The 26,995-nt window shown below is 41.4% G+C and overlaps 1 protein-coding gene across 18 annotated transcripts in view; it reads right to left on the reverse strand.

The window, feature by feature from the left end:
* Positions 1-26,995, reverse strand: part of ANKS1B (ankyrin repeat and sterile alpha motif domain containing 1B) — a 1,096,782-nt gene that overhangs the window by 6,612 nt on the left and 1,063,175 nt on the right. For 17 of the 18 annotated variants that reach the window (XM_043562285.1, XM_043562284.1, XM_043562283.1 and 14 more), the window contains 2 exons: positions 22,712-22,849; positions 6,286-6,453 (listed from right to left, as the gene is read on the reverse strand). In XM_043562285.1, the coding sequence (XP_043418220.1) occupies positions 6,286-6,453; positions 22,712-22,849 (306 nt within the window). Of the gene's footprint in view, positions 1-4,320; positions 4,355-6,285; positions 6,454-22,711; positions 22,850-26,995 lie in introns of those variants that run through there. The other variant, XM_043562282.1, reaches the window with a different exon arrangement.

The raw sequence follows: 26,995 nt of genomic DNA on the forward strand, positions 1-26,995 counted from the left end.
TTCTGTGTCTCCCTCTCTCTGCCCCTTCCCCGCTCATGCTCTGTCTCTCAAAGATGAATAAACGTGAAAAAAAAATTTTTTTTTTTTTAAGGAATTCATGATAACGAGGCACCTGGGTGGCTCAGTCGGTTGAGCATCCAACTTCGGCTCAGGTCATGATCTCGCGGTTCGTGAGTTCAGGCCCCAAGTTGGGCTCTGTGCTGACAGTTCAGAGCCTGGAGCCTGCTTCCGATTCTGTGTCTCCCTCTTTCTGCCCCTTCCCCACTCATGCTCTGTCTCTGTCTCTCAAAGATGAATAAACGTTAAAAAAAATTTTTTTTAAAAAAAAGGAATTCATGATCACTAAACCAGCCCTATAAGAAATGTTAAAGGGGGGGGGGCGCCTGGGTGGCTCAGTCGGTTAAGCGGCCGACTTCGGCTCGGGTCATGATCTTGCGGTCCGTGAGTTCGAGCCCCGCGTCAGGCTCTGTGCTGACAGCTCAGAGTCTGGAGCCTGTTTCGGATTCTGTGTCTCCCTCTCCCTGACCCTCCCCCGTTCATGCTTTGTCTCTGTCTCAAAAATAAATAAACGTTAAAAAAAAATTAAAAAAAAAAAAAAGATGTTAAAGGAGACTCTGAGTAGAAAGTAAAATTTTACTCCTTTAGGAGTAAAAATTTCCTACCTTTATTTTTTTTATTTTTTAAAGTTTATTTATTTTGAGAGAGAACATGCATGAGCAGGGGAGGGACAGAGAGAAGGGGAGAGAGAGAATTCCAACTAGACTCTGCACTGTCTGTATGGAGCCCAAAAATGTGGGGTTCCATCTCATGAACCATAAGATCATGACCTGAGCCAAAATCAAGAGTTGGAAGCTTAACCGACTGAGCCACCCAGGCACCCCAGATTTTACTGCTTTTAGAATGGGTTCAAACTTAAGTACCCATCTACTTAATATAGACTGCTATATGCACAGGATGTTATATACAAACCTTATGGTAGCCACAAATCAAAAGCTGGTAATAGATATCCAAAAAATAAAGAGAAAAGAATCTAAGTATATCACTAAAGAAAGCCAGCAAACCATGAGACAAGAGAGCAGGAGAAGAAAGGAAAAGAGAAGAACTACAAAAACAACAGGTAACAAAATGGCAATAAGTACATACCTATCAATAATTACTTTGAATGTAAACGGACTAACTGCTCCAATCAAAAAACATAGGGTGGTGGAATGGATAAAAAAGCAAGACCCATCTATATGCTGCCTACAAAAGACTCATTTTAGACCTAAAGAAAGACACATGAGATTGAAAGGGAAGGGATGGAAAAGCATTTATCATGCAAATGGAAGTGAAAAGAAAGCTGAGGTGGCAATACTTATATCACACAAATTAGACTTGAAAACATACTGTAACAAGAGACAAAGAAGGACACTATATAATCATAAAGGGAACACTCCAACAAGAAGATATAACAATTGTAAATATTTATGCACCCAACATGGAAGCACCCAAAAACATAAAAGCTCATAACAGACATAAAGGACATAATGATAGTAATACAATAGTAGTAGGGGACTTAAATGCTTCACTTACATCAATGGATAGTTCACTCAAACAAAATCAATAAGGAAACGGTTTTACTAGATGGACTTAACAGATATATACAGAACATTCCATCCTAAAACAGCAGAATACACATTCTTTTCAAGTGCACATGAACATTTTCTAGAATAGATCATATTAGGCCACAAGATAAGTCTCAACAAATTAAAAAATACTGAAGTCATACCATGCATCTTCTCCAACCACAGCACTATGAAACTAGAAATCAACCACAAGAAAAAAAGTCTGGAAAGAACACAAATATGTGGAGGTTAAATATGGTATTAAATAATGAATGGGTCAATCAAGAAGTCAAAGAGGAAATAAAAAAATACATATGAAAATGAAAATACAGTGGTTCTAAATCTTTAGGATGCACCAAAAGCTGTTCTAAGAGGGAAGTTTATAGCAATACAGACCTAACTCAAGAGGCAAGAAAAATTTCAACTAAACAATGTAACCTTACACCTAAAGGAGCTTGAAAAAGAAGAACAAACAAAACCTAAAACCAGTAGTAGCAGGAAGGAAATAATAAAGAGAGCAGAAATAAATGAGATAGAAAATTAAAACACCAACAGAGCAGATGAATAAAACCAGGAGCTAGTTCTTTGAAAAGATCAAGAAAATTGATAAGCCTCTAGCCAGACACATCAAAAATAAAAAATAAAGAGAGAGGACTCAAAATAAAAAATGAAAGAGGAGAAATAACAATGGATACCACAGAGATAAACAAGAATTATAAGAGAATATTATGAAAAACTATATGCCAACAAAATTATATGCCAACCTAGAAGAAATTGATAAATTCCTAGAAACATATAATCTCCCAAAACTGAATCAGGAAGAAACAAAATTTGAACAGACCAATTACCACCAATGAAATTGAATCAGTAATCAAAAAACTCCCAACAAAGTACAGTACCAGACATCCTTCACAGGTGAATTCTACCAAACATTTAAAGAAGAGTTAGTTACCAATTATTCTTAAACCTTTCTGAAGAATAGAAGAGGAAGGAAAATTTCCAAATCCATTCTCTGAAACCTGCATTATGCTGATCCCAAAACTAAAAGACACTATAAAAAAAAGAGACCTACAGGCCAATATAATGAACATTGATAAAAAAGTCGAGAACAAGATATTGGCAAACTGAATTCATTAATACTGTTAAAAAAATCACTCACCACAATCAAGTGGTATTTTTTCCCCCCGGGATGCAAGGATGTTTCAATGTTTGCATATCAATCAACATGATACATTACATCAACAAGAGAAAGGATAAAAACCATATGATCATCTCAACAGATGCAGAAAAAGCATCTAACAAAGTGCAAAATCAATATTCATTATAAAAACTCTGAACAATGTAGGTTTTAGAGGGAATATACCTCAACAAAATAAAGGCCATACATGAAAAACCCACAGCTAACATCATACTCAATTTTGAAAAACAGAGCTATTACCCTAAGATGAGGAATGATAAGCATGTCCACTCTCACCACTTTTATGCCAGTACTGGAAGTCTTAGCCTCAGAGCAATCAGACAAGAAAGAGAAATGAAAGGCATCCAAGTTGGTATGGAAGAAGTAAAACTCATTTTTTGCAGATGACATTATACCATGTATAGAAAACCCTAAAGGCTCCACCAAAAAAACTAGAATAAAATCCATATACAAAAACCCACTGCGTTTCTATACACTAATAATGTAGCAGAAAGATAAATTAAGAAAACACCCCCACTTAAAATTGCACCAAAAATAATAAAATACCTAATAATAAACTTAGCCAAGTAGGTGAAAGATCTATACCCTGAACTATAAAACACTAATGAAAGAAATTGAAGATGACATAAACAAATGGCAAGGTACTCCATGCTCACAGACTGGGAGTTTACACTGCCTAAAATAATCTGTAGATTCAATGCAATCTCTATCAAAATGCCAACAGCATTTTTCACAGAACTAGAAGAAATAATCCTAAGATTTCTATGGAACCAAAAAAGACCCTGAATAGCCAAAGCAATCTTGAAGAAGAACAAAACTGGAGGTATCACAATCCCAAATTTCAAGGTATACTACAAAGCTGTAGTAATCAAAACAGTATGGTACTGGCACAAACAGAGATACATAGATCAATGGAACAGAAGAGGGAGACTATAAATAAACCCATGATATGATCTATTAATCTTCAATAAAGGAAGCAAGAATACGCAGTGTGGAAAAGAATCTCTTCAAAAAATGGTGCTGGGAAAACTGGACAGCTACATGCAAAAGAATCAAAGTGGCCCACTTTCTTATATATACACAAAAATAAAGTCAAAATGGATTAAAGACATAGATGTGAGACCTGAAACCATAAAAATCCTAGAAGAGAGCACAGGCAGTAATTCTCTGACAGCAGCCAGAGCAGTATTTTTCTAGATGTCTCCTGAGGCAAGAGAAACAAAAGCATAAATATACTATTGGGGGTATATAAAAATAAAAACCTGCATAGCAAAGAAAACAATTCACAAAATTAAAAGGCAACCTACTGAATGGGAAAAGATATTTGCAAATGACATATCTGATAAGGGGTTAGTGTCCAAAATATATAAAGAACTTACACAACTCGACACAAAACAACCAAAAATACAATTTAAATGGGCAGAAAACATGAACAGACATTTCTTCAAAGAAGACATGATGGCCAACAGACACATGAAAAGATACATGCACCCCTATATATATTGCAGCATTACTTACAGTAGCCAAATTATGGAAGCAACCCAAGTGTCCACTGATGGATGAATGAATAAAGAAAAAGTGGTATATATACACAATGGGATATTAGTCATAAAAAATAATGAAATCTTGCTATTTGCAACAACATAGATAGATCTAAAGGGTAGAGGGGCGCCTGGGTGTCTCAGTCGGTTGAGCATTCTACTTCGGCTCAGGTCATGATCTCACAGTTCGTGAGTTTGAGCCCCGCGTCAGGCTTTGTGTCAGCTTGGAGTCTGGAGCCTGCTTCGGATTCTGTGTCTCCCTCTCTCTCTGCCCCTCCCCTGCTCACACCCTGTCTCTTAAAAATAAACACTAATAAATAAATAAATCGTATAAAGTTAAGTGAAATAAGTCAGAGAAATACAAATACCATATGATTTCACTCGTGGAATTTAAGAAACAAAACAAATGAACAAAGAAAAAAACCAGACTCTTAACTATAGAGAACAAACTGATGGCTGCCAGAGGGGCAGTTGGATTGGGGGGAGGGGGGAGATGGGGAGAATAGGTGAAGGGGATTAGGAGTATTTGAATGAGCACTGAGTAGTATACAGAATTGGTGAATCACTATACTATACTCCTGAAACTAATATAACACTGTATGTTAATTATACTGGAATTAAAATGAAAATAATTATTTCTGGACATGCTAAGTTTCAGATGTCTGTTACATATTAAAGAAGAAATTGAACATACAAATCTGGATTTGTGGGAGTGCATCAGGATTGGGAGCCAGTGGGGCTGGGTAGGTGCAGAGGTAGGGAGAACATGGTGTGTGTGTGTGTGTGTGTGTGTGTGTGTGTGTGTGTGTGTGTGTGTGTGTTTTGACCATGGTGTTTGAAGGGAAGATTTTCAGAGGACATGCAGTAACTGGTGATGTTCAGATGAAGGATAAGCATGGGAGCTAATGGCTGGGGTGGAGTGGCAGTGAGCCCTCAAGGAGAGAGGCCAGATGTTGGAGGGATTGTCTCCATGGATGCTGAAGCTGCCAAGAATGGTGACAGGAGTAGAGGCCCAAAAGAAGATTGTAAACAAGAAGCCACATGGTCACAAAGGGAGGAGCTTCAAGATTCTACACTTTCCCTGTGACCCCTTGGGCAGAGATGGTAGGGAGAAGAGAGTTAGAGGGATATATGGATATGAGAGCAGGGCATCTGGGGGCGCCTGCCTGCCCCATGCCACAGAGTTGCTAGGATGCCATAAGGCAGCTGGAGCAGAAGCCAGATGGGAGGCTGGTTGGGAATGCTCCAGCTTCTGGGTATTGCTACTACTAGCGGAGGTCGCTTTGAAGTCATGAAAAGTCTGTTAGGACAGGATGTCTACAGACCTTGTGGGAGGGAGGGGGAGGAAATTCCTGGAGGAAGGCAGAGGACGAGGAGGAAGGAGGGGCTGCACCTTCTGAAGAGTCACCACTCTGTAGGAAGTCTCAGCTGCTGGGAGAAAGCCTGCCTAAAGCTGGCATCTAGGCCTCCAGTGAAGGGGAAGAGGGCTGCTCTGCTGTGATGCACGTACAGCCTGTGCACCTAGCTTCCTTTAGCTGGGTACCCGGGACACCTTGCTGTGAACCTCTGCCAACCTCTCCAAGGGCCAGTGGCTTGCAAGAGGCTCTGGCCCCTGTTGTGATGGTAGTGGAGCCTCAGGGAACATCATTCCCAAGCTTTACTGGACCTTTAGGAAAGGTTCGTCAAGGAAGCAGCAACACCCAGTACCCCCCCTCACAGGGCTGCCACAGGTGACAGAGTGGAATTTTCTTGGGAGCCTCTAGGTTCAGAGAGACGGTCCCCCAAGACTTTGCAGGAACCAGGCTGGGAGGATGAGGGATGCATGCCAGGAGGAGGCCAAGGGAGACAGAAATGCAGGTCCCACACCACTCAGGGCCCACTTAGCAACCTCCTTTCCCTCTAGCTCAAGATTTTCAGAACATCTGTTATCTTTTCTACTTACCACCGATTTGCGAATGCTGACACGGGGCTTGGGGATGGGTTTGGAGGGTTTGTTTTCAAAGCTTTCCGGAAGTGTAGAGGAATGCCCCCCTTTTCTTGCTTGTAGTGCAAGCTGGTAAGCGACTTCAAATGCCTGTCCCAGTGTTAGGATGATTTCGTAGGCTAAATTCTGCAAGAGTAAAGAGAAAGTGTTTATTAGGTTGTACTACAGGGTGGCCAAGTTGAGTGGCTGAGGAGCACTGTGGGAGGTGAACTAGCAAGGACCTTGAACTACTCTACCTATTGTGGCAGTGAGTCAGTGGAAATCTGTGAAAAACAGGAAACTCTAGGTCCAATTTGGAGTCTATATGTCATTAATCAGCAATGAGATGCCTCTCTTTCAGCCATGCTAAGGAGCCGACCCCCAACTTCACCCCACAGGGAGCAGGCCCCCACCCACTGGCCCCAGGAACCTACTCCATTCTGAGCCTCCTCATGGGCAGCTGGTTTGCTCCCAGGCCTTGGAAGATAAGGGGTTACTCTGGTCCTTCATCTTAGTTCTGGGAGTGCCTCAGCTGTGCCTGTGAGGACTAGCCCACACACTCCACAGGAGGTGTTCCTGAGAAGTTTGGGTCTTTTTACCTCAAACATCTGTGATTCAGTGAACATCTCTAAAGCACAATCAAAATCTAATTTAGGCGGAGGGGAGAGGCATTAGTCATGCTGGTGTGGCGTCTCACAGTTACAGCAGCCAGCATGCAAACAGAGCCAATTATCCATCTATTTCTTGAGGCACTTGCTCTCCCTGTGGGTCCACTCCATATTTTATCATCAAATCAGCAAGAGACAGGAGACTGTGTCAGGCCTGAATGCCATGCCAAGCAGTGCCTGGGAGAAAGGTTCTTTTCGTCAGACCTTCAATCATTCCTTCAAGATGACTTCTAGCTTTCTTTTCTCTTCTCCCGATACGTATCTTTGATTTCTACCTTCTCTTCCCGGCACAGCTCCACCCCATCTTCTCTCACTAAGAAAACATGATGTTGTGTGACCCCAAGGAGACATGGTCTCGACAACACCCCTGAGGTCACAAGTGCACCGAAGAGGTAGATGCCTATCAGTCATAGAGAGCTTTCTTAAAATCACTGCACAAGCAGAGAGCAGGCATGGTTTGTCCCAAGTTTTCATTCCGATCAGTGTCTCTGGAATGTGTATTCATGGTTTCTCAAAACACAGAAATGGCATTCTGCTTATGCTGCTTTTGCAACTGTGCCCATCTCTAGCCCCTCTAGTCAAGCACATGGAACAGCTCAATCCCCATGATTCTGGGGAGAACTGTTTGGGACTATTCCCACTTGAAGATGGTGAAGGAGATACAGGATCGCCTTCAGAGGCCATGTGAAAGAAGCCTGTGGATTTCTGGACAGACCAGGTTTCAGATCAATGCCAGACTGTTGTGGTCTTGGACCCAAGTAGGGAGAATGCCTCCGAGCTTGAAAACGGTTTTGACAGAAGCGGTGTCTTCTTCTTCGAGTGACATGTTTTGAAATGATGGCCCCACAAGACAGACGTGTGCTTGCTGGAGACACTGAACCTCGCACAGCCAACTGAGCACTTCCTGCAATGAACACTGATCCCGTGTTTGCCTCCAAGGATGAGTCAGACTAGTAAATTAGCAGTGCACCAACAAATGATAGTGGAGGAGGGCTGGCAGACAGCTCCGGCCATCATTGTACAAAGAGGGCTGAACCCTTCGTCTGCCTACACTTGGCACTCATGTCATCGTCAGCCTTGCCTCCTTGTGTGCAGATGGGACCCCTCTGAAAGGCAGACTGGGGTTTCTGATTTCTGCAGTCTCCATGTGAAGTCACAGGCTCTTGGTCTTGTTCAGCACGACTGTGGAGATGGTTGATGTTCATCTGTCAGGGCCATGTAGCACATATTCATGCTCTGGGTGGGCAAATGGACTAAGGGAAAGATGGCAGATTCAGCAATTCTATAATGTTCAGCTTTTAGGTCCTGGAACAGTGGAGCTTAATGAGTGTGAATTCCTTTATCATTAACCTAAAAACAAATTCCTGAAAGTGAGATTTACTTAAAGCTCCAGTGTCTTCAAATCAAAGTTGAAGATGCTCATTTGAGCAAGTGAGATTTTTCACATGACTATTATGGGAAGCCTAAAGATTTTGAAAGGTACTGGGTTAGAAGCCCTGCCTTTTCATTTTTAATTAGTTCCTGGTGTTAGGAAACTGCTCAAATAAGACACAGAGACCAGACTGTGCCAAATGGCCTCTCCTGATTTGGCTTGCATTCTCTTGACATCTTGCTTTTCATTTCATTTTAGAATGCTTTACTGAGTTATTCTCCTATGATTATGTAAAGAGTTGGACACTGTTACCTTTCCTATCTTTTCTATCACTTCAATGTTTGAGGTGGTGATTATGGAAGCCAAGAAGGGTCCATGGGCATGAGACAGAGGAGCAGTGGTTCTGATGGGGCTTCTGAATGCTGAGTGCCATGTTACTGACATACCAGGGCCCCTGAAGGGAACAGACACTCATCAGATGGGATCTGCAGACACATGTTTGACTGGAGAGGAAGGTTCATATCTCCTGCCTCTCCTTAGTAACATTCCCACTATTTAAATGGCAGAGGAGAATTACTGTGGGAGTAGGAGTCTCTATTAGGACGAAGCCAGAATACTTCAGCATTCAGAATAATGCAGCCATTAATACTGCAATATCAGAAAGGCTTAGGTGGCCATCCCTTGCTTCCTCCTTCAAGCCAGGCTTGCCAACCCCAGCAATGCTGGCTGGCACTGAAGAGCCAGCGATGCTGCTCAAAACACCTGACAACCCAATTACTCTCTGTTTTCAATGTATTATTATCTTTGCAACTGTTGGGGAGGCCAGTGCCTGAAACTGTGCCTGGCATACCACAGGCACTCAGTAAATGCTTGCTGAATGAATGAATGAATATCCAAAGGACAAACCAGAGAAATAGCACTACTATAGTTACACTAAAGTTACACTATAATATGGTATTATTATAGGCAGCATAGCTACTATTAAGTGAGGACTTTACAGGTGTTAGGAATCAACTGTGCCAAGCACTAGATTTATCTCATTTAAGTATTATCACAGTTATTGCAAAATATCATTATCCTTATTTTACAGGTAAGGAAATTGAGGCTTAGAGAGGTTAAGTAACTTGCCTGACATCACAGAGCTAGAAAGTTACAAAGTTGTGATAGGAACCAATATTTGTGACTCAAAGCCCATATTCTTAACCCTACCCATGTGTGGTGGTTTGTCTCCAGAATGGCTGCCATCAGTTCCTCTCCTCTGTGTACATGCCATGACCTTCTCCTAAGAGGGTGAGTCTGTTTCTCTGCCTCCTTAAATCTAGATTGACTTTACTGATTTTCCCAACTAGCAGAATGTGGAAGAAGTCACACACAGGGGGACCTCTGAGATTCAGTCACGAGGAGCCTTACAGTTTCTACCCAGGCCTCTTGGAACATTTGCTCTGAGGGAAACTAGCCATGTGTAAAACATCTGACCACCCCCAGGTCAGCATACTATGTGAATGTCCAAGCTGGTCAAAGGCAGAGGCTGCCTGGAGAGAAACAGCAGTTGCAGTCATCCCAGCCTAGCTTCCAGATACACAGTGAAGGAGCCATACTGGACATTCAATCCCTAGGAGATGCCACAGAGACAGGGCCCAAGACCCCAGACAGATGGCCCAATAGAGCTGTCCCATCCGGGCCACCTCAGTGGAGGCCCCAGATACTGCTAAGCAGAAGAGAAGAGCAGAACTACATTATTCTGCCCAAATCTCTAACTCACAGAATCATAAACATAATGAAATGGATATCCTCCTATGTCACTAAGTTTCGGAGTGGTTTGTTAAGCAGCAATAGATAACTGGAACACCACACAATGCTACAGAAGGCTGGTTCGATCCTCATTCAGGTAGCAGGAAGAGGAACTTCCAGCCTTGAGCTGGGATGAACAGTATGTAGTCATGGGGAGTTACTCCTGGAGCCACCTACCCTCAGCCCTGGCTGTGGAGAAGCTAGATGTAGTCACTAAGGTGTACCTTCACACATGCTAGCCCAAACCATAGAGCGCTGGAATGTCCTTTTAAGTTGGCACAACGATGTCCTCATCTCTAGCCACTAACTCCCTTGAGCATAAATTCAATCTCCTTCAGTTTTACATTCACTACCTTACACCTTTCAAATCCTGTAACTCGGCTGGTCTCTGACCTTGGCTCTTTCTGCTCCTTCTAGCTTATTGGAAAATACCTGCCTTGGCTTTTCCAGCAGGAGTCTCTTTCCAGAATCATATTATGGCAATTGGCCTTGAGCCAATGATTACTGGGGAGAGCATGCTCTGAGCCTCATTTTTCTTAATATGCAGTACCTGCCTTGCTGGATTGTTTAGAGAATCACTCATGATTACACTTATCCAATGACAATTCAGCCAACACTCATGATTTCTGTGTGCCATGCACATATGACATGCTTCACATGGACTATCTCATTGAATCCTGACAACAACTCTGTGGGCATTATTAATAACTTTGGGGTTACTATTATTCCTAATTACATGTGAGAGAATTAAGCTCAGAACAGTTAAATAACTTGGCCATGAAGCTAGCACCAGGCAGAACTGGGATTTGAATCCAGGTGTTGACAGGCTATGCTCTTGACCACTATACCTTAGAACTAGACTTAAGGTAAATGACTTCTGCAAACTGTTAAAAAGAAAAAGCATAAAAACATTAAATACAGAAGCTCCCGGGTGGTTGATGCATCTTGGCTGGGATGAGGGTACCTAAAGGTACACAATTTGCCTGGGTCTCAGGCCAGAACCAGGCAGCTTCCCGGCAAAGGGTGTCCTTTGTGACTTAACACGATCCATCATCACAGGGATTCTCAACCAGTGGAAGTGTCCCTTTCATGATGAGGGATGCCAAGCAACACTCCCTCTCCAGCAGAGGCTCTTTAGGATGAAGGCAGGGAATCCCAAGTCAATGGGGACAACCACCCCTAGGGAAACATCACAATCTCTAAACCCCTTCCTGTTTCTCCTGGGGTCTTTGATCTGTGAATTAAGAATTACTACATTAGAGGAATTTGCAGAGCCATTGTATTTTAAGGACAGATCTTAACCGTAATCAAGGGACACAAACTGGAGATGTATAGGCAAGCTTGCATTTACTGTGAGCTCTAGACAGTCAGGAGTATAGTTGACCATCACCTTGGATACTTACTGAGCTACTTCCATGTGTCAGGGGCTGAGCTCCTGATGCCTAGCCCATGCCTGGTCTGTAGCAAGTGTCCAGGAAGTGCTCACTGAATGACGTGGACGAGGGGAGGCTCGTGGGGAGACAAAGAGATGCCCCCATTGTCCTCCTGCATCCTAGTCACTGAGGCTGTGCCTAGCACATTCATCAGTTTGGTGTTAGAAAAATTTCAGCATAGATATGGACAATCTGTCCCCTAGGAAAAATTCTGGCCACTCAGGTAATTAATTTATATTGACTGATGCATCACTAGGATTTTTTTTTCTGCTTTATAATTTTGTGTTTTATTTGAAAAATTAGTAAAAAAATAAAAAAAAGAAAAAAAAGAAAAATTAGTACTTATCATTTCCATAATATAATAATCATTATAACAAAGGAAGAAGTGAATACATCAGATAGCTTATAAAGGAAGAACCAGATCATAAAAGTTAGAAATTTTTTTGAGAGATAGAGAGAGCAAGTGAGCAAGGGGCAGAGAGAGGGAGGGAGGGAGGGAGGGGGGGAGAGAGAGAGGGGGAGAGAGAGAGAGAGAGAGAGAGAGAAAGAAAGAGAGAGAGAAGCAGGGCTCACCTAAAGTGGGGCTGGAACTCACCTGATCTGGGACTTGAACTCACAAACTATGAGATCATGACCTGAGATGAAGTCTGATGCTTAAGGACTGAGCCACCCAGGAGCCCAAAACTTAGAAACGTTTAAGCACACTGGACAGTAAATATGCTCTTGCCACATGTACAGAACATCAGCAGGTGGGATCTAAAATGACTATCCCAGTAAGCGCAGCCTCAGCCTGCATCCCCTCCCTCCTATGAAGAGTTCATCCTTCCTTCCTTGTTGGAAAAGCTCCAAACAAATTCAGGAAGAGCCTGGTTCCTGACCTTGCTTGCCCTGGGAATCCACCATGTCCTCCTGCGTCTATCTAGTTTGGGGTTCTGTCTGGGATGCCCTGTTTCAGGGGTGCCTTTTGATTCTGTCCTAGCAATAAGCTTTATCTCCATCCCTAAGAGCCAGGCCACTGCCAGGCCTGGAGGAGCAGCTGTGGAGGTGGCCTGGGATGGGATTGGAAACAAAAGCATTCTTTCATTTTTAGAAGGAAAAAAAAAAAAAAGCATTTTTAGATAAAGTGGGGGTTTGAACATTTTTTTAAGCTGAAGGGTTCAGTGGCATATTTGCAAGAATACTATAGTATTTAACATTTTCATAAATAGAGGATGGATTAGGTATACTGCATAGATCCACACAGTGGAACACTAGGCAGCCAATTAAAATGAAAATTCAGTCATTAAAAAAAACTGGTTAAAAGACTCTAAGTTAAAATATATGGATATATACAAACATAGATGGTATCTATGTGCATAGAAAACAGGGATATATATTAAGATGTTACTAATGGTTAACACAGAGTGTTGAGATGATGAATGAGTTTTTATGTTTATGTTTTGAACTTTATTCAACTGAAGATGAATAATTTTATAGTCATAAAAATAAAAGCCTGTCAATTTTAATACTTAAAAGAAACAGCTCAAAAAAATCTTACTTATTCATTACCCATCACCTTGGGGTTCTGAGTGCCTTTGCATTCTCTGGCAGAGAGGGCCGGAAACTATTCCAAGCAAAACCCAGGCCCTACTGCAGATGTTACCGTGGCTCACCTCCATGTACCAGTAGGGCTGGCCATCCATTAGGCCAAGAATCTAATTTAGGCTCTTCAGTTTTCACACTGGATGTCAATTCTAACATCTGCTCAGTTGAATTTTAGACTACCTAGCTCTTCCTTTAACCTGGAACCCCAATACTTCTTTCTACTCTTCTAAGTACAAAGAGTTGAACCTTCTACTGTCTAATTTCTATCAAGCTCAGCTTAAAAATGTTGTATGTGGACATTAACTTATAGATACACACTCAGTACATTCTTGCAGCTGTGCTAGGTTTTACTTCTGTACCGAGTCAGACCACCTGTGAACCTGAACCACATTCTGTTTCATCTCACAGAGATGATAAAGCAGACCTAGCAGCAACTAGCACATGACATTGCTTACTATGTCCCAGGGACCTGCTAAGTACCTGATGTAGATTACCTAACTCTCAGAGCTACCTTAGAGAGGGAGAATTATCGCCCCCAATTTTATGTGTGAGAGGTTCAGGATTAGTGTGATTGATTAACCTGGCCAAGTTCACACTGCTAGTAAGGGGCAGAGCCAAGATTCAAACCCAAATCTGACTTCAGATGAGCCAGTATTTTGTGCCACTCAGCTCCCTGCCTTGTTGCTTTTCGTGAGTCTGCTGGTGTTCTGCTTTCACTGAGGGAAACTTGTGTTTTGGAGATTCACTGTATGAATGTTAGTGAGATACTATCAGACAATATTGTGTCATGGAGAGACTCAGAACAAAAAGTTCTTTCAGACTTCAGTCTCACTGAAGTTTTGTTTTCTGAGAGGATGGGCTATACTCCCCAATACAGAGACATGTATTTCCCTATTTGCTTTGACCTCCAGGAAGCTCAGAGCCAAATTTGTGGCTTGGCTCTAATAACTACATACAATTCTGTGGTCTGCATTCTGATGTTAAATCTATTTCCTTGGTGTTGATCTTCCTTTTAGTCTGTATTTTCCTTAATTCAGATCTGTGTGTACCTCTATTTTTAGATCTATCATACCCATTTATGTAGGTTGCCTTAAATCCTTGATGGAAGAAGGCATGGTATAAATGATGTCCATTTGTTCATGCATACATTTGCGAGCTCACTTTGTTTAACCCGTTCCTACCAAAATGGCTGACAAGCTACATCATATGTGGCCTTCTCATCACCTGGTGAAAGAGACACCTCAATAAGTGAGCGAGCTGAGAAGGGATGGGACACCACAGGGAGAGAGGGCCCTGTTGGTCCAGGCTGGTAAGCTACTGTTTGCAAGTAGACCATTCTGATCTATTTTCTGGCACTTTCTGCTAGCATTAAAAAAACCACAAAAACACCACATTTCAGTAACTGGAATTGAAGGAATAAACAAACGTTAGTTCCAGAGCCTTAGGAAACTACGGGCCCATACCTGGCTATTCTTTGGACTCTGGGAGTCAGCAGAGCTACTTCCTGAGGTCAGCAAAGGTTACCCACGCCTGAAGAGGATGCCAACAGAGACATTCAAAGAAAGGGTTATCTCTGGGCATTGAAGCCCTAGACAGGGCGGAGGAGTCACAAGCATTATGAGGAGCTTCAGAGGTTTGCCACACCAGCACTGGTGACTAAAGACCATGCCTACATCACCTGCATGGGCTAAAGCTACCATGGGCTACCTACCTGTGGCACCAATCACTGCTACTGAGGGGACGACACTGAGAATGGGGTCTGGTCCAGGTGACCTTTAGGTCCCTTTCCACCCTGAGAGATCCAGGATTCCAATTAGAAGCTGATGTCTCTTACTGTGGATTCAGTTTAGAGATGTACATATAGTTGACCCCATGTTAAACTGTAGCATATTACGCAAAGACCAGGCTGCAGGCCTTGACAATCCACCAGCCAATGCTTAGAGAGGCTATAACCAAGGGGCTGGCCTTCCTCCCAGAGGATGTCCTCATTGCAACAATCACCCCTAAAACTATTCCAAATGTTCAAGTATTTTGTCTATTATAAAATGACTCTTTTAGCAAAACACCCTTTCCCCGTCTCTCATCTTTGGCTGGTAAGTTAATGCTCACCTGGGGCACTGTATCTTCCAGGAGCCTTCTCTTAATCCCCTTTCCTGACCCTCTGGCTAAGCAAGGTGCACATTCTCAGACAGCCCTGCAGCATCTTTACACAGCTCTACTTCATGGTATTTACTAGTATTTTCTCTCATTTGTCTTTGTGTCTGTAGGGCTTAGGGTACATTAGCTGCCTGGTAGGTCCCTAAGATCAGAGGACATGCACCTTAAGGGTTAGATAAGGGTGACTATGGATGGCCAGAGCCAATTCTTGCCTTCTCTTTTCTCTCCCGCAGGTAGACCTGGATGAACAAAGGCCAAACAAATACATGCAATGCCATCGGGGCCCTGAAAACAGAGGAGAGTGATTTTCAATCTGGGTCCTCAGCAGGGTCTCCAGAAGGAAGCCACAATTCTCTTTTGGCTGTATTTTGCTTGTACTTCTTGTTTTTTAAGACCTAGGGTAAGCTTCATCTACAAGTTGCTTCACCCACATCTTGAAGCAAAAATAACTCTTGAGAATATTCTGGGCATATTCACAGAATTCATTGACATCTCTTTAACTCCACCTATAGTTAGTTCTCTCAAGTACAAGCCAGAAATTAATCTCGATAGATTCTATCTGTAAAAGTAAATACTGCCCAATCACAGTCTTTAGTATTTAGAAATAAACATTAGGCATTTGGCTAAGATGTCTATCTGGTTCAGGGCTGACATGCAGACTGACCAATATACAGATAACCTCTTTGGGGTAATTTCAGCTCACCAAAAGAATCATGAAATTAATATTTCCCCCTAATTATAACAGGGGTACATGTATACAATTTTGAAAATATATAAAGAAGAAAATAGAAAATCACCTGTAAAATTCTGCTGGAATATAGCCAATACTGCGTTTTAGTTGGTTTTCTTTTTGCATTCATATATATATACAAATACTTTGATATGATATATGAATATTTACATATGTGAATTAAAAAATTAAAATCACACTTGATATGTGGTTTCATAAGCTTCTTTCTCATGCAACATTAAATCATGAATAGTTTTTGCCTGCTACCAAATGTTCTTCAAGAATCAGATTTTTAAAGGTGGCAGGGCATTATTCCAGCATTACTCGCTAAGGTTTAACTTCATGCCTCATCCTGAGTACATGAGGGCACACTGGCTTAGCAAAGTCCTAATTAGCCAGGAGGTTGGGCCCTCCTTCCTTAAGCCATGACTTGCTTTCTTGTAACATTCAAGGTTCTCCATGGAGATCATGCACCTGTGCCCCGTGTTCACGTGTCCACATGAAACCATAGCCTGAGTTGGCTGGATAGCAGGCATCCACAGGGACTTGGAGAAAGGGTATGCAAAAGAGAGATTTGCCCGATTTCAACCTCTCCCCACTTTTCAAAAGTAAATGCTCCTAGTGGAAGCTATAGTAAACCTTTACTAAACTGTGATGCCTTTGAAAAGGGGCACTTCCCAAATCCAACCCTTTTTATTTTAACCCTTCTCATTGAAAATCTTTCTCAAATGGACAAGTCCATTTCCTTAGCTTAATAAAAACAGTAAATATAAATGGCTTCTTGCTTATTGCAGGTGTGTGTAATACTCTGAGCTCTCCACTCCCAAGTGAATTAATGAGTTGTCATGCCTTCAAACTTATCACATGTTCACACAAAGTAAGCATTCAGCTTCCAGACCGAGCACGCCTCCTCTGAGAGCCCCAGCCCTGCTAGGTGTTGGCACAACTCCAGGGTAGCAAGGGTATGATTTCATGGCAGCTATTTGTTATGTCCCTACTTCTCCTACTGAACTATGAGCTTCTAGAGAGCAGGGACCTGTGCCTGACTCATAGTAGGCACTCAATAAATGTATTTAAATGGACTTTGACTTTGTTCCTCAAGTGTGGAATGCTGCTGCAGCAAACACATGCTGTAAATGAGAAACTGGTTTTTCATACGGGTTCTCACAACAAGAATACAACTGCTACTACCCCTCTCCTTCCTCAGCAGCTGAGAATAGCTGAACACCCTGTGGACACATATTATCTCATTTAATTCTTACAATAGTCGTAAGTGGTGGGTACTATTGTTAGTTCTGTTTTACAGATGAGGAAACAGGATTAATTCTTGGCCAGACTATAAGTCTAAGAAGTGCTGACCTGATTCTAAAAGCTACACTTCTAAACAGGACACCTGAGTTTTAGTTCTTTGCAGGGAGGCTATATGGACACAGGTATGAATGCTGCCAGACAATCTGCGAAAAAAAATTCAGAGTGCCTTTCTTAGATCTAACTTTACCAAAAAATGGGGTTGATTTTAGGCACTAATAACATCCATCCCTTCTTCCCCCACAAAAAATAGGGATGAAGAGAAAAAAGTGATTATTATTCTTTGAATATCCACCCACCTTTGACTTTGTGACTTGGTTAATTCTCAATGATTTATGCCAATGGAGAAAAGATACAGATATAATGCACGTTGACAGTGTTAATTTATTCCTTTTTTTTTTTTTTTTTTTTTTTGGTGAGGGAACAGGTGGTGGTGCATAGGGACCACTGGGCTGGGAACGCTGCCTTTTTATATTCAATTAGAGCCACTCACTGCTCTCGGGAGCAGGATCCCTCCTGACACTGACTTGCCGAGGAGTCTCAGTGGCTTCAGAACCAGACTTTCACTTTAGGTTGCTATCATAAGTGGGAAATAAGGCAGGGAAAGTGGTAGAGTTCCATCTAAAGGACTCTATGCCCTTTAAGGTTGCCTTCTATTGCCATGTACTTTCATATTTCATAGTCTCATAGTCAAAGAGGTTGAGGGCCATTTTCAGGTGGAGAAAATGAGAAACAGAATGACAGCTACAGCTTGGCTCCACACACAATATTAACTTAGTTGTCAGAGGTCAACTAACATCATCACCACTACCACCAACAGTTTTCTGCACCAAGTTCCCACTTTGTTGGATAACCTCTGCAACACAAGTCCTAAATACTTCTCGCCAGGAACTTTGAGCTACCCTGTATATTCTCACGGTTTACAAACAGGCAGTATGGATGAAGGAGGTCAAAAGGTACAAACTTCCGGTCACAAGTTCTCGGGAATGTCAAGTCTAGCACAGTGACTACAGTTAACAGTATTATGCTGTATATTTGAAAGTTGCTAAGAAAGTAGATCTTAAAGTTCTCATCACAAGGGGAAAAACTGTTTAACTTTGAGGTGGATGGATATTAACTAAAGCTACTGTGATCATTTCACAACATACACATAAATCATTATGTTGAATACTTAAAACGAATATAAGGTTCTATGCCAATTATATCTCAATAAAACTGGAAAAAAGGGGCTCAGGACTTTTAATTTCATTAAACAGATGAGAAAACCAAGAAAGAAACTCGTTGCAGAGCTGAAGTCAGAAGCTGGCATAGGTCTCGTTGGTCAGGACAGTGTGCTTGACTGGACTGTCCTTTTCTGTTTATGCTTTGTTTGCTGGGACATACTGGTGGCACAGTACTATCAGATGCTGTCACACAGTCCGCCAAACTTGTCTGCCTGCATTTCATCATCTCTGCTTCTCCAGTTTAGTTCCTCTCATGGCCCACATTCAGCCAAGAAAGCACAGGAAAGAGGGAGCTTTGTCTCCCACATCCACCACCCACCAGCATCATGACTCCAACGTTGCCTGCACATTCCTGAGCCAGTCTGTGCCATACCACGTGCTGCATGCTCAAGATTACAGAATTTGGGAGTTGCACGTAAGAGCAAAATGAGCATGGTTAAAAATACCAAAGACTGCAAATATATTCTTTATAGAGAAATGAGAATTAGCAAGTGTCTAACAAGTCATGGCTTTTAATTCTATTAAAAAAAACCTTTCATATTTTAAAAGTATTAAATGAGGTCCTTTCTAGATTTTTACAATAAATCTGATAGTTCCACAGAGAATGCATTGAAATCTTTCTGATTTAGCTCTCTCATTACTTAGAAATCTAGAATGAGTGAACAGTATATAGAAGATGACAGTTTCCAAGTGGCCTTGGTTATATCTGTTTCTTACCTATAGCATCCTCCTAAGGATGATCACTGCAGCTTTGGGATCTGGTGGCCACTGAAACACTCATTCCCCCCTTGCAATCCTTCCTGCATGGTATTCCCCTTCAGCCACTTGAGATGAGGCAGGAGGGAGGGAAAGTGGGATCCATGTTTTCAACCCCTGTAGCCGGTCTCATGACACATCCTTCTTTTCTGCCCAGCCGTATTGCTGCCTCCTCCTCTAAGTTCTCACTGCCTGGACAGTGGGCTTTGGGAAGCCTTCTGTTCTATGGCAGATGAGATGTGTTCTGGGCCTTCCAAGTTAAGAGATAGGAATAGAAATCTGCTGCCATGACAGTGAGAGTCTAGAATGCAAGGAGGTTGGTGCTTGCTAATAGGTACATCCTGGCTTTTTTTCATGGGGACCTGCCTCCTAATTCTGCTTTTGCTCTAGTCTTCTTATTTGCATTGATCTACCTGTCATCTAAAACTGAAACAATCACAAGCTGAATATCATAGATTCTAAGTAATGGAAACAGGCTTAGAGATCCTAAAGTATAACATTTCCTAAAGTTCTGTAGAACACCACCCATGCAAAGTGCTCTCCGAAAACAGTTCCATGGTCAGGTGAGCTGGGGAGACGTGGCGCAGTCCACCCCCTCCTGGCATCTGAGCGTATTAAAGGCTTGACAACGTCCCTTAGTAAGTGAACTATGTTAAACTCACATGGTAGATTTGTAGGGGGACTTGGGCCTTCCTTCCCAGATTTCTATGGGAAAACACTCTGAATTTCAAATCTAATTCCCCATAAATTGAAGTGTTCTAGACATCACTGAATTTTCTTGATGGCAGATACTCATAAAAACATTGTTTTGACCTGTAAAAGCTTTGCAAGGTCAAAGCAGCAATAACTTTGCAATAAAAATGTGTATGTATTCATATATATCAGCTAAAAGATAAAATGTATACTTACAGCTTTTTTGTGTGTGTGCAATTTGAGCAGCCCAGGGGAATGACTCATACCAAAAAATTTTAAGGCTCCAAGACTAGACTGAATATTGAACTGCCCTATATAAAGATACAAAATCCATGCTCAAAGAGGCTCTTTTTTTTTTTTTTTAGTGCAAGCAAAGCTTGTTGTGTCTCAAAATTGCTCAAAGGCCCTGGTCAAGTCTGGTGGCCTTTGTTACTATTTTTGAAGTTAGACAAACTGTGTTCACCTAGAGAGGATTAAAATGGTGGATTTGTGGTAGATGATGAAAATCCTTTGGAGCTGATACCAGCCAGAATCCTAAGCCTGTGAATATCTACAGTAAATCAAACATCTGGGTGAAAAGCTAAAAGATCAAGCAATTCTTTGCGTGCTTTCCAAATGTATCAGGGCCATCATGAAACTGAAACTAAACAGTTGCCTATCTTCCCCCCACATTTCACCTCGGTATTCTGGCGTCACACATACATGACCTATAGGTATGTATGGGGCAGATGACCTATAGGTATCATTTTTAGTTTGAATATAGGACAATATTTGGGGTATGATCATAAAGGCCAATTATATGTTACTTTAAGAACTAATTTAGAAAGAAGTGCTGCAGTACTCAATGAGAGGCTGGAATTCATCCCGAAGAGTATCACAGTATTAATGTTGACACTTAGTGAAAACATTGCATGAAGGCAATATACCATTATAAGGCCTGCAGAGTCAATATTTTCTTTCTCTTGTTTCTATTTTATTTATTTATCACTTCTATTTTTTCAGTTCTTTTATAAGAGCAGTGGGAAAACTCTAGGATCATAAATATACTTTTGGCAAATCTATTTTATGTCTTTTAGCAGAAAGAGGGCCAGGCTGTCAATTGTGATGTAAACAGGCAAGGAGAGGGAAGAGGTAGGGAAGGAACATTGAACACCTGTTATTTAGGAGGCACTCTCCATATGTTCCTTCATTTCAATCCTGATGAAAACCTGTGAGGTACAAATCCCTGTACCTGGGTTTATAGACAAAGGAAATTGAGGCTCAGAAAAGTCCTACAACTTGTCTAAGACCAGGGTGCAGGAAGCAGAGCTGGGGTGTGAACCCTGATCTGCCTGTTCTTTCTATGACACTAATCCAACTCCCATAGTGAAAGGTATTTCATGCAAACCAAAATATGTGTGGATAGAATGGAATTTTGCTCTTTACAGAAACAACTGCATTTCACAAGAATGGAAATTATGTTTAAGGCACCAGAAATCTAATGCTGAAATGACTTTAATCAACACCATTGATCTCATGTAAACAAACACAACCAGAGATATTCAAAAGCAGCTTTCCAGGGCTTTGCTTTCTAGTCCTTACTATGATCACATCCCACTTCCACATACCTTCCAAAATAGAGGGAAGTTTTTAATAGCACATGAACATTCTTTCCTATTTTTGGTCTTCAAAAACTGAAAGACATGTGCCACTTGCTCTGAGCAAATGCTCTGAGCATGAGCCTGATGTACCTTAGAATGGATTATGGTGGTTGTTGGTCCTTCAGTGTTAGCCAGAGATGAAAAAGATTGTTCCAAGAAGTTTCACCCATGACACAGAACTATGGGCTGGCCTCCCAAGAATATATTTATTATATTGCAGTTTCTGTGTAATTATTTAAATATGTATATTTCAAATACATTGAACAGGGCAAAACTGTCAAGTTAGAGTGACATTTTAGGATTCTTCTGATTACAAATTATTTCATGGTTGCAACCATATCTGTTCTCGCTGCTTCAAATGCAGAATGGCTAGTGTACTGTATTAGAGATTCTTAGAGATATCCTCAAGAATTGGTACCATACTGAGGGTATCTATTTATTTTAGTGGAACACTTGTTTTCTACCACTGCTTTCATTTTTCAAGTTTGTAATATAAGGTCTAATGTTTAGTCTAATGACAAATAGGACTATAAGAGGTATAATATAAGTATGTCATTACCAGACTAATTCTGAATAAGCAAATGAACCAAACCTTGGTGTTCTCAATTATAATTTGTAGGTATAAAAACTGTTTGACTACTTTTCAATATAGAAAACCACAAATAATGTATGAGGCACTGAAATTTATTTTTCTTCCTAACAAATCTGGACTACTATGCCCTACTATTTAAAAATGGCCACCAGAGAAACCAACAGACATTACTATGTTTTGGAACCAAAGAAAGAAAGGGATTTGTCAAATATGAAAAATCAAGTTAGTAGTTGAGCAATAGCAGTTCAGATACCAAGGAGAAATAGAATTCTAAATTTAATGGGTGAGTGAAAATATAGAAAAAGCTCAGAAAAACTTAGTCTGCAAAATACCTTACATTAGGCATATCTGAACACTTGATAAACAAACCAAGTATCTTAACTGTAAGTTGAGCTTTCAATAAAATGCAGGTGTATTGGGGGAAATATTTAATCTGTTCAAAGATGGTAGTTACTCACCACATCGAAGGCAGTAAACACATGACAGTAGTGGTGATTGGACTTCAAATCTTTTGTAATATAAGCAAATGTTGAGAGGTCTTCTGGGTCCTGGGCAGCACAGGAGATATTACGAATTTCATGCTCGGCAATTATGTTCTGGAAGAAATGACATAAGTGACCATTATTTTCCTTTGCAAACCAGTAAATTTTAGAACCAAGGCAAATGACTTGGGAATCAGTTGCCTTCCCCCTTTCTAGAATGTTCTAGACCAGCAACATTCAAGGTGACCCAACACGCTATCTGTGGGTAAATGAATACCAGATCTGGAAGGAATATTTTCATTTAATTAAAAACAACCTAATATAGTCATATCCTGGAGCAGTGGTTCTCACCAGGTGCTGTGAGCAGAAGCAGTCTGGGTGGCAGACACTCCTTAAAAAAATAGTAGTTATGAAGCATTTTAGTGTTTTGATTCCCCATATACACCTATAGATAGGCAGTGCTGCCTTCTGCTAATTCTGTCTGGAAAGGATCACCTGCCACATTCTGCATGCTGGGAGAAACTCTTCCCCATCTTGCTGCTCACTGTCTTGTGCCCTGCTCCTACTGCCCCAGAGCAAAGGCAGGTATAGAAGGAAACGGGCAGGTGGAAATGTCAAGGTGCTATCTTTAAAAAAAATTTTTGGGGGGGTGTCTGGGTAGCTTAGTTGGTTAAGCATCTGATTCTTGATTCCGGCTCAGGTCATGATCTCAAGGTTGTGAGATTGAGACCCTACTTGGGATATTCTCTCTCTCTCTCTCTCTCTCTCTCTCTCTCTCTCTCTCTCTCTCTCTCTTTCTCTCTGCCCCTCCTCCCCACTCATGCTCTCTCTCGCAAAATAAATAAACATTAATTTTTTAAATGTGAGTTTAGTTGACACTGTTACATTAGTTTCAGATGTACAACGTAGTGATTCAACTTCTCTGTACATTATGCTATGTTCACAAGTATAGCTACCATCTGTCACCATACAATGTGACACTGATAAACAATCCTGAATTGCTTACTCAGAATCAGTCTTGTCATGACATACTTACGGTATTATGCCACTTATAGTCCTATTTGTCATTAAGTCTAAACATTAGCCCTTATATCACAATTGACTATATTACCCATGCTGTGCCTCTTATCCCCATGATTACTCATGCCATAAGTGGAAGACTGTACCTCCCACTCCCCTTCACCCATGTTGCCCATCCCCTCAGCCCCTTCCCTCCGACAACTCTGTTTGTTTTCTGTATTTATAGGTCTGATTCTGCCTTTTGTTTATTCAATTGTTTTATTTTGTAGATTCCACATGAGTGAAATCCTATCCATTTGTCTTTTTTGGTCTTATTTCACTTAGCATAATACCCTGTAGGTCCATCCATGTTGTTGCAAATGGCAAGATCTCATCCTTTTTATGGCTGTGTAATATTCCATTGTGTGTGTGTGTGTGTGTGTGTGTGTGTGTGTGTGTGTGTGTGTGTGTTTGTGCACAATCTTCCTTATTCAATCCTCTATTAATGGACACTTAGGTTGCTTCTATATCTTGGTTATTGTTAATACTGCAATAAACATAGGGGTGCATATATCTTTTTGAATTAGCGTTCTCATTTTCTTTGGGTAAATAGTAGTGGAATTACTGAATCATATGGTATTTCTATTTTTAATTTTTTTGAGGAACTCCACACTGTTTTCCACAGTGGCTGCAGCAATGTACATTCCCACCAACAGTTCAAGGTGCTCCCTCCTGAAGACTCTGTGGAGGCTAAGGTGTAGAGGTACTATGAGGGAAACAACCACTCTGCATTATTCAGGTCTTGGATTCCCTGCTTGATGCAGGGCCCTGTGGATGACAATACCTTACTAACTATACCCACTGTGCAGAATTATGAGTGGGCGCTGTGGCTATCATTATTATCTTACAGGTGGGGAAGCTGATACTCAGTGTAAGTGCCTTATGCAGGACAGGTGGTAGAGTTAGGACTAAAATGTAAGGTTGTCTGACTGTAAAGTTCAGGCTCTTTCACACACTGCAGGGCCCCTCATTGCCACCTCTCCCTCACTGGTTTAACATAATGTCATTTTTTTCTCTCTAGCATTTCTTCATGGCATCTCCCTGCCAGCCCCCTCATTCCAACGTGCCTCTAAGAATAACTGGTGGGAGGTAAGTGAAGAAAGGTTTAAGTATTATTATCCTAAAGCACAAAATAACCAAGGAGCATCATCTTGGCTGCAAACCCTGCTAGAAATTTCTTTTGATACACAGACGTATTTCAAAGCAAAAAAAAAAAAAATTCCCATAATTGCGCATTTTTTATCTTATAATATCCCATTTACGTTTTTTCCAGTTGTCATAGATCTAAAACCCTCAATACTTTAGTTACGCTAATTACTTTTTAATTGCACAGTCTTAAATAACCTGTTGGCAATAAAATGTTCTGCGTATACCCATCAATGCCTAAAAATGCTTACAAAATGTCCTTCCCTGCCAGCACCCCCAGCAAGTGCTTCATGGCCCCCACTCTACTGAGCTGTGTGGCTGAGAAGCAATTACAGAATTAACACATAAAAGAAAATTAAATTAAGACATTCTTCACTGTGGCCCTGTATGTTGACACTACACGCAGCACTCTGTCAAAAATAACTCAATTTGAAATTGGAATCCCATAAACAAATAACATTCTATTGCAAGATACAGTTTCAAAATAGAAGGCCATGATCTTCTTCTGGCATTCGGATAGGTTTTCAAGTAGAAAACTAAATGAGGAGCTAGTGAGTCTTAAAATGAATTTAAGAATCTACATGGTGTCAGGGCAACTGGGTGGTTCAGTTGGTTAAGCATATGACTCTCGATTTTGGCCCAGGACATGATGTTGGAGTTGTGAAACTGAGCCCCATGTTGAGCATGGAGCCTGCTTAAGACTCACTCTCTCTCTCTCTCTCTCTCTCTCTCTCTCTCTCTTTCTCTCTCTCCCACTCATGCTCTAAAAATAATAAAAAATTAAAAAAATAAAAATAACAAGAATCTACATAGTCTTCACAGGGATGTTTGCAAATGCTGAGAGTCTCCACCATCATTTTAATTGGGGGCTGCCATGACCTTGGGGAGTGTGGATTTGGTCTCACCTATCCAAGATCCACTATCATCAGAAATAGAACATTTGCTCTGATTTTTAACTAAATTGGCATTTTGTGTTCTTGAGATCCTTTACTAGCATTCGGTAGATTGGAAGATCAACTTCTTGGGAAAGTATTACACTGAAAAACTCCCTGTCATTTTGAAAAAAGTTATTTTTATTTGAGACAGAGAGAGAAAGAGAGAGAGAGAGAGAGAGAAAGCAAGCCAGAAACATGAGTGGGGAGGAGGTGCAGAGGAATAGGGAGGGAGAGAATCTCCATGATGAACTCGGAGCCTGATGTGGGGCTTGATTCCATGACCTGGGATCATAACCTGAGCTGAAATCAAGAGTCGGATGCTCAACTGACTGAGCCACCCAGGAGCCCTGCCCTCTGATTTTCAATGTACTGAATTTCCTGAGTCACTTCTCAACTGTCTTCAGTGGTGTGTGACAGCATCATGACCCTGGGCAAAACTATAAAGTAGGTAAAGTATATCTTTGGAGATCTCTCTTTATTACGGACTGCATGTCTGTGTCCTTCCCAAATCCATATCTTGAATTCTTAGGAACCTTGAAATCTTAAGCCTTGATGTGATAGTATCTGGAGGGGTGGGGAGGCTCTGGGAGGTGGTTAGGTCCTGAGGATGGGGCCCCATGATGGAATTAGTGCCCTTACAAAAGAAGAGAGACCTAGCTAGCTCTCTCTGCCATGTGAGGACACAGCAGGAGGATGCCCTCTATGAGCCAGGGAATGGATTCTCATCAGACACTGAATCTGCCTCCAGTACTGTGAGAAATAAATGCATATTACTTAAGCAACTCAGGCCATGTTAATTTGTTATAGCAGCCCAAATGGACTAAGACATTTTCCCTTTCTTGCCATTCCCCCAATTTTCTGGAACCCCCCACTTCTGTATTTCCCAGGAGCCCAGGGCTGTCTTTTAGCTGCCCATTGAGACTGCCCTCTTCTGTGTTGCTTCATGTTCCCAAATCAGCCTCCTCTCCCACTACTGAAACTCTGTTGCTATGATCTAGAGGGAAGGTGGCTAATAAATGTATTCTACATTTCATTAAGAATAACCGATGTTTAGGGGCGCCTGGGTGGCGCAGTCGGTTAAGCGTCCGACTTCAGCCAGGTCACGATCTCGCGGTCCGTG

This window comes from Prionailurus bengalensis, chromosome B4, assembly GCF_016509475.1.
Source record: "Prionailurus bengalensis isolate Pbe53 chromosome B4, Fcat_Pben_1.1_paternal_pri, whole genome shotgun sequence".
NCBI classification, from domain to species: domain Eukaryota; kingdom Metazoa; phylum Chordata; class Mammalia; order Carnivora; family Felidae; genus Prionailurus; species Prionailurus bengalensis.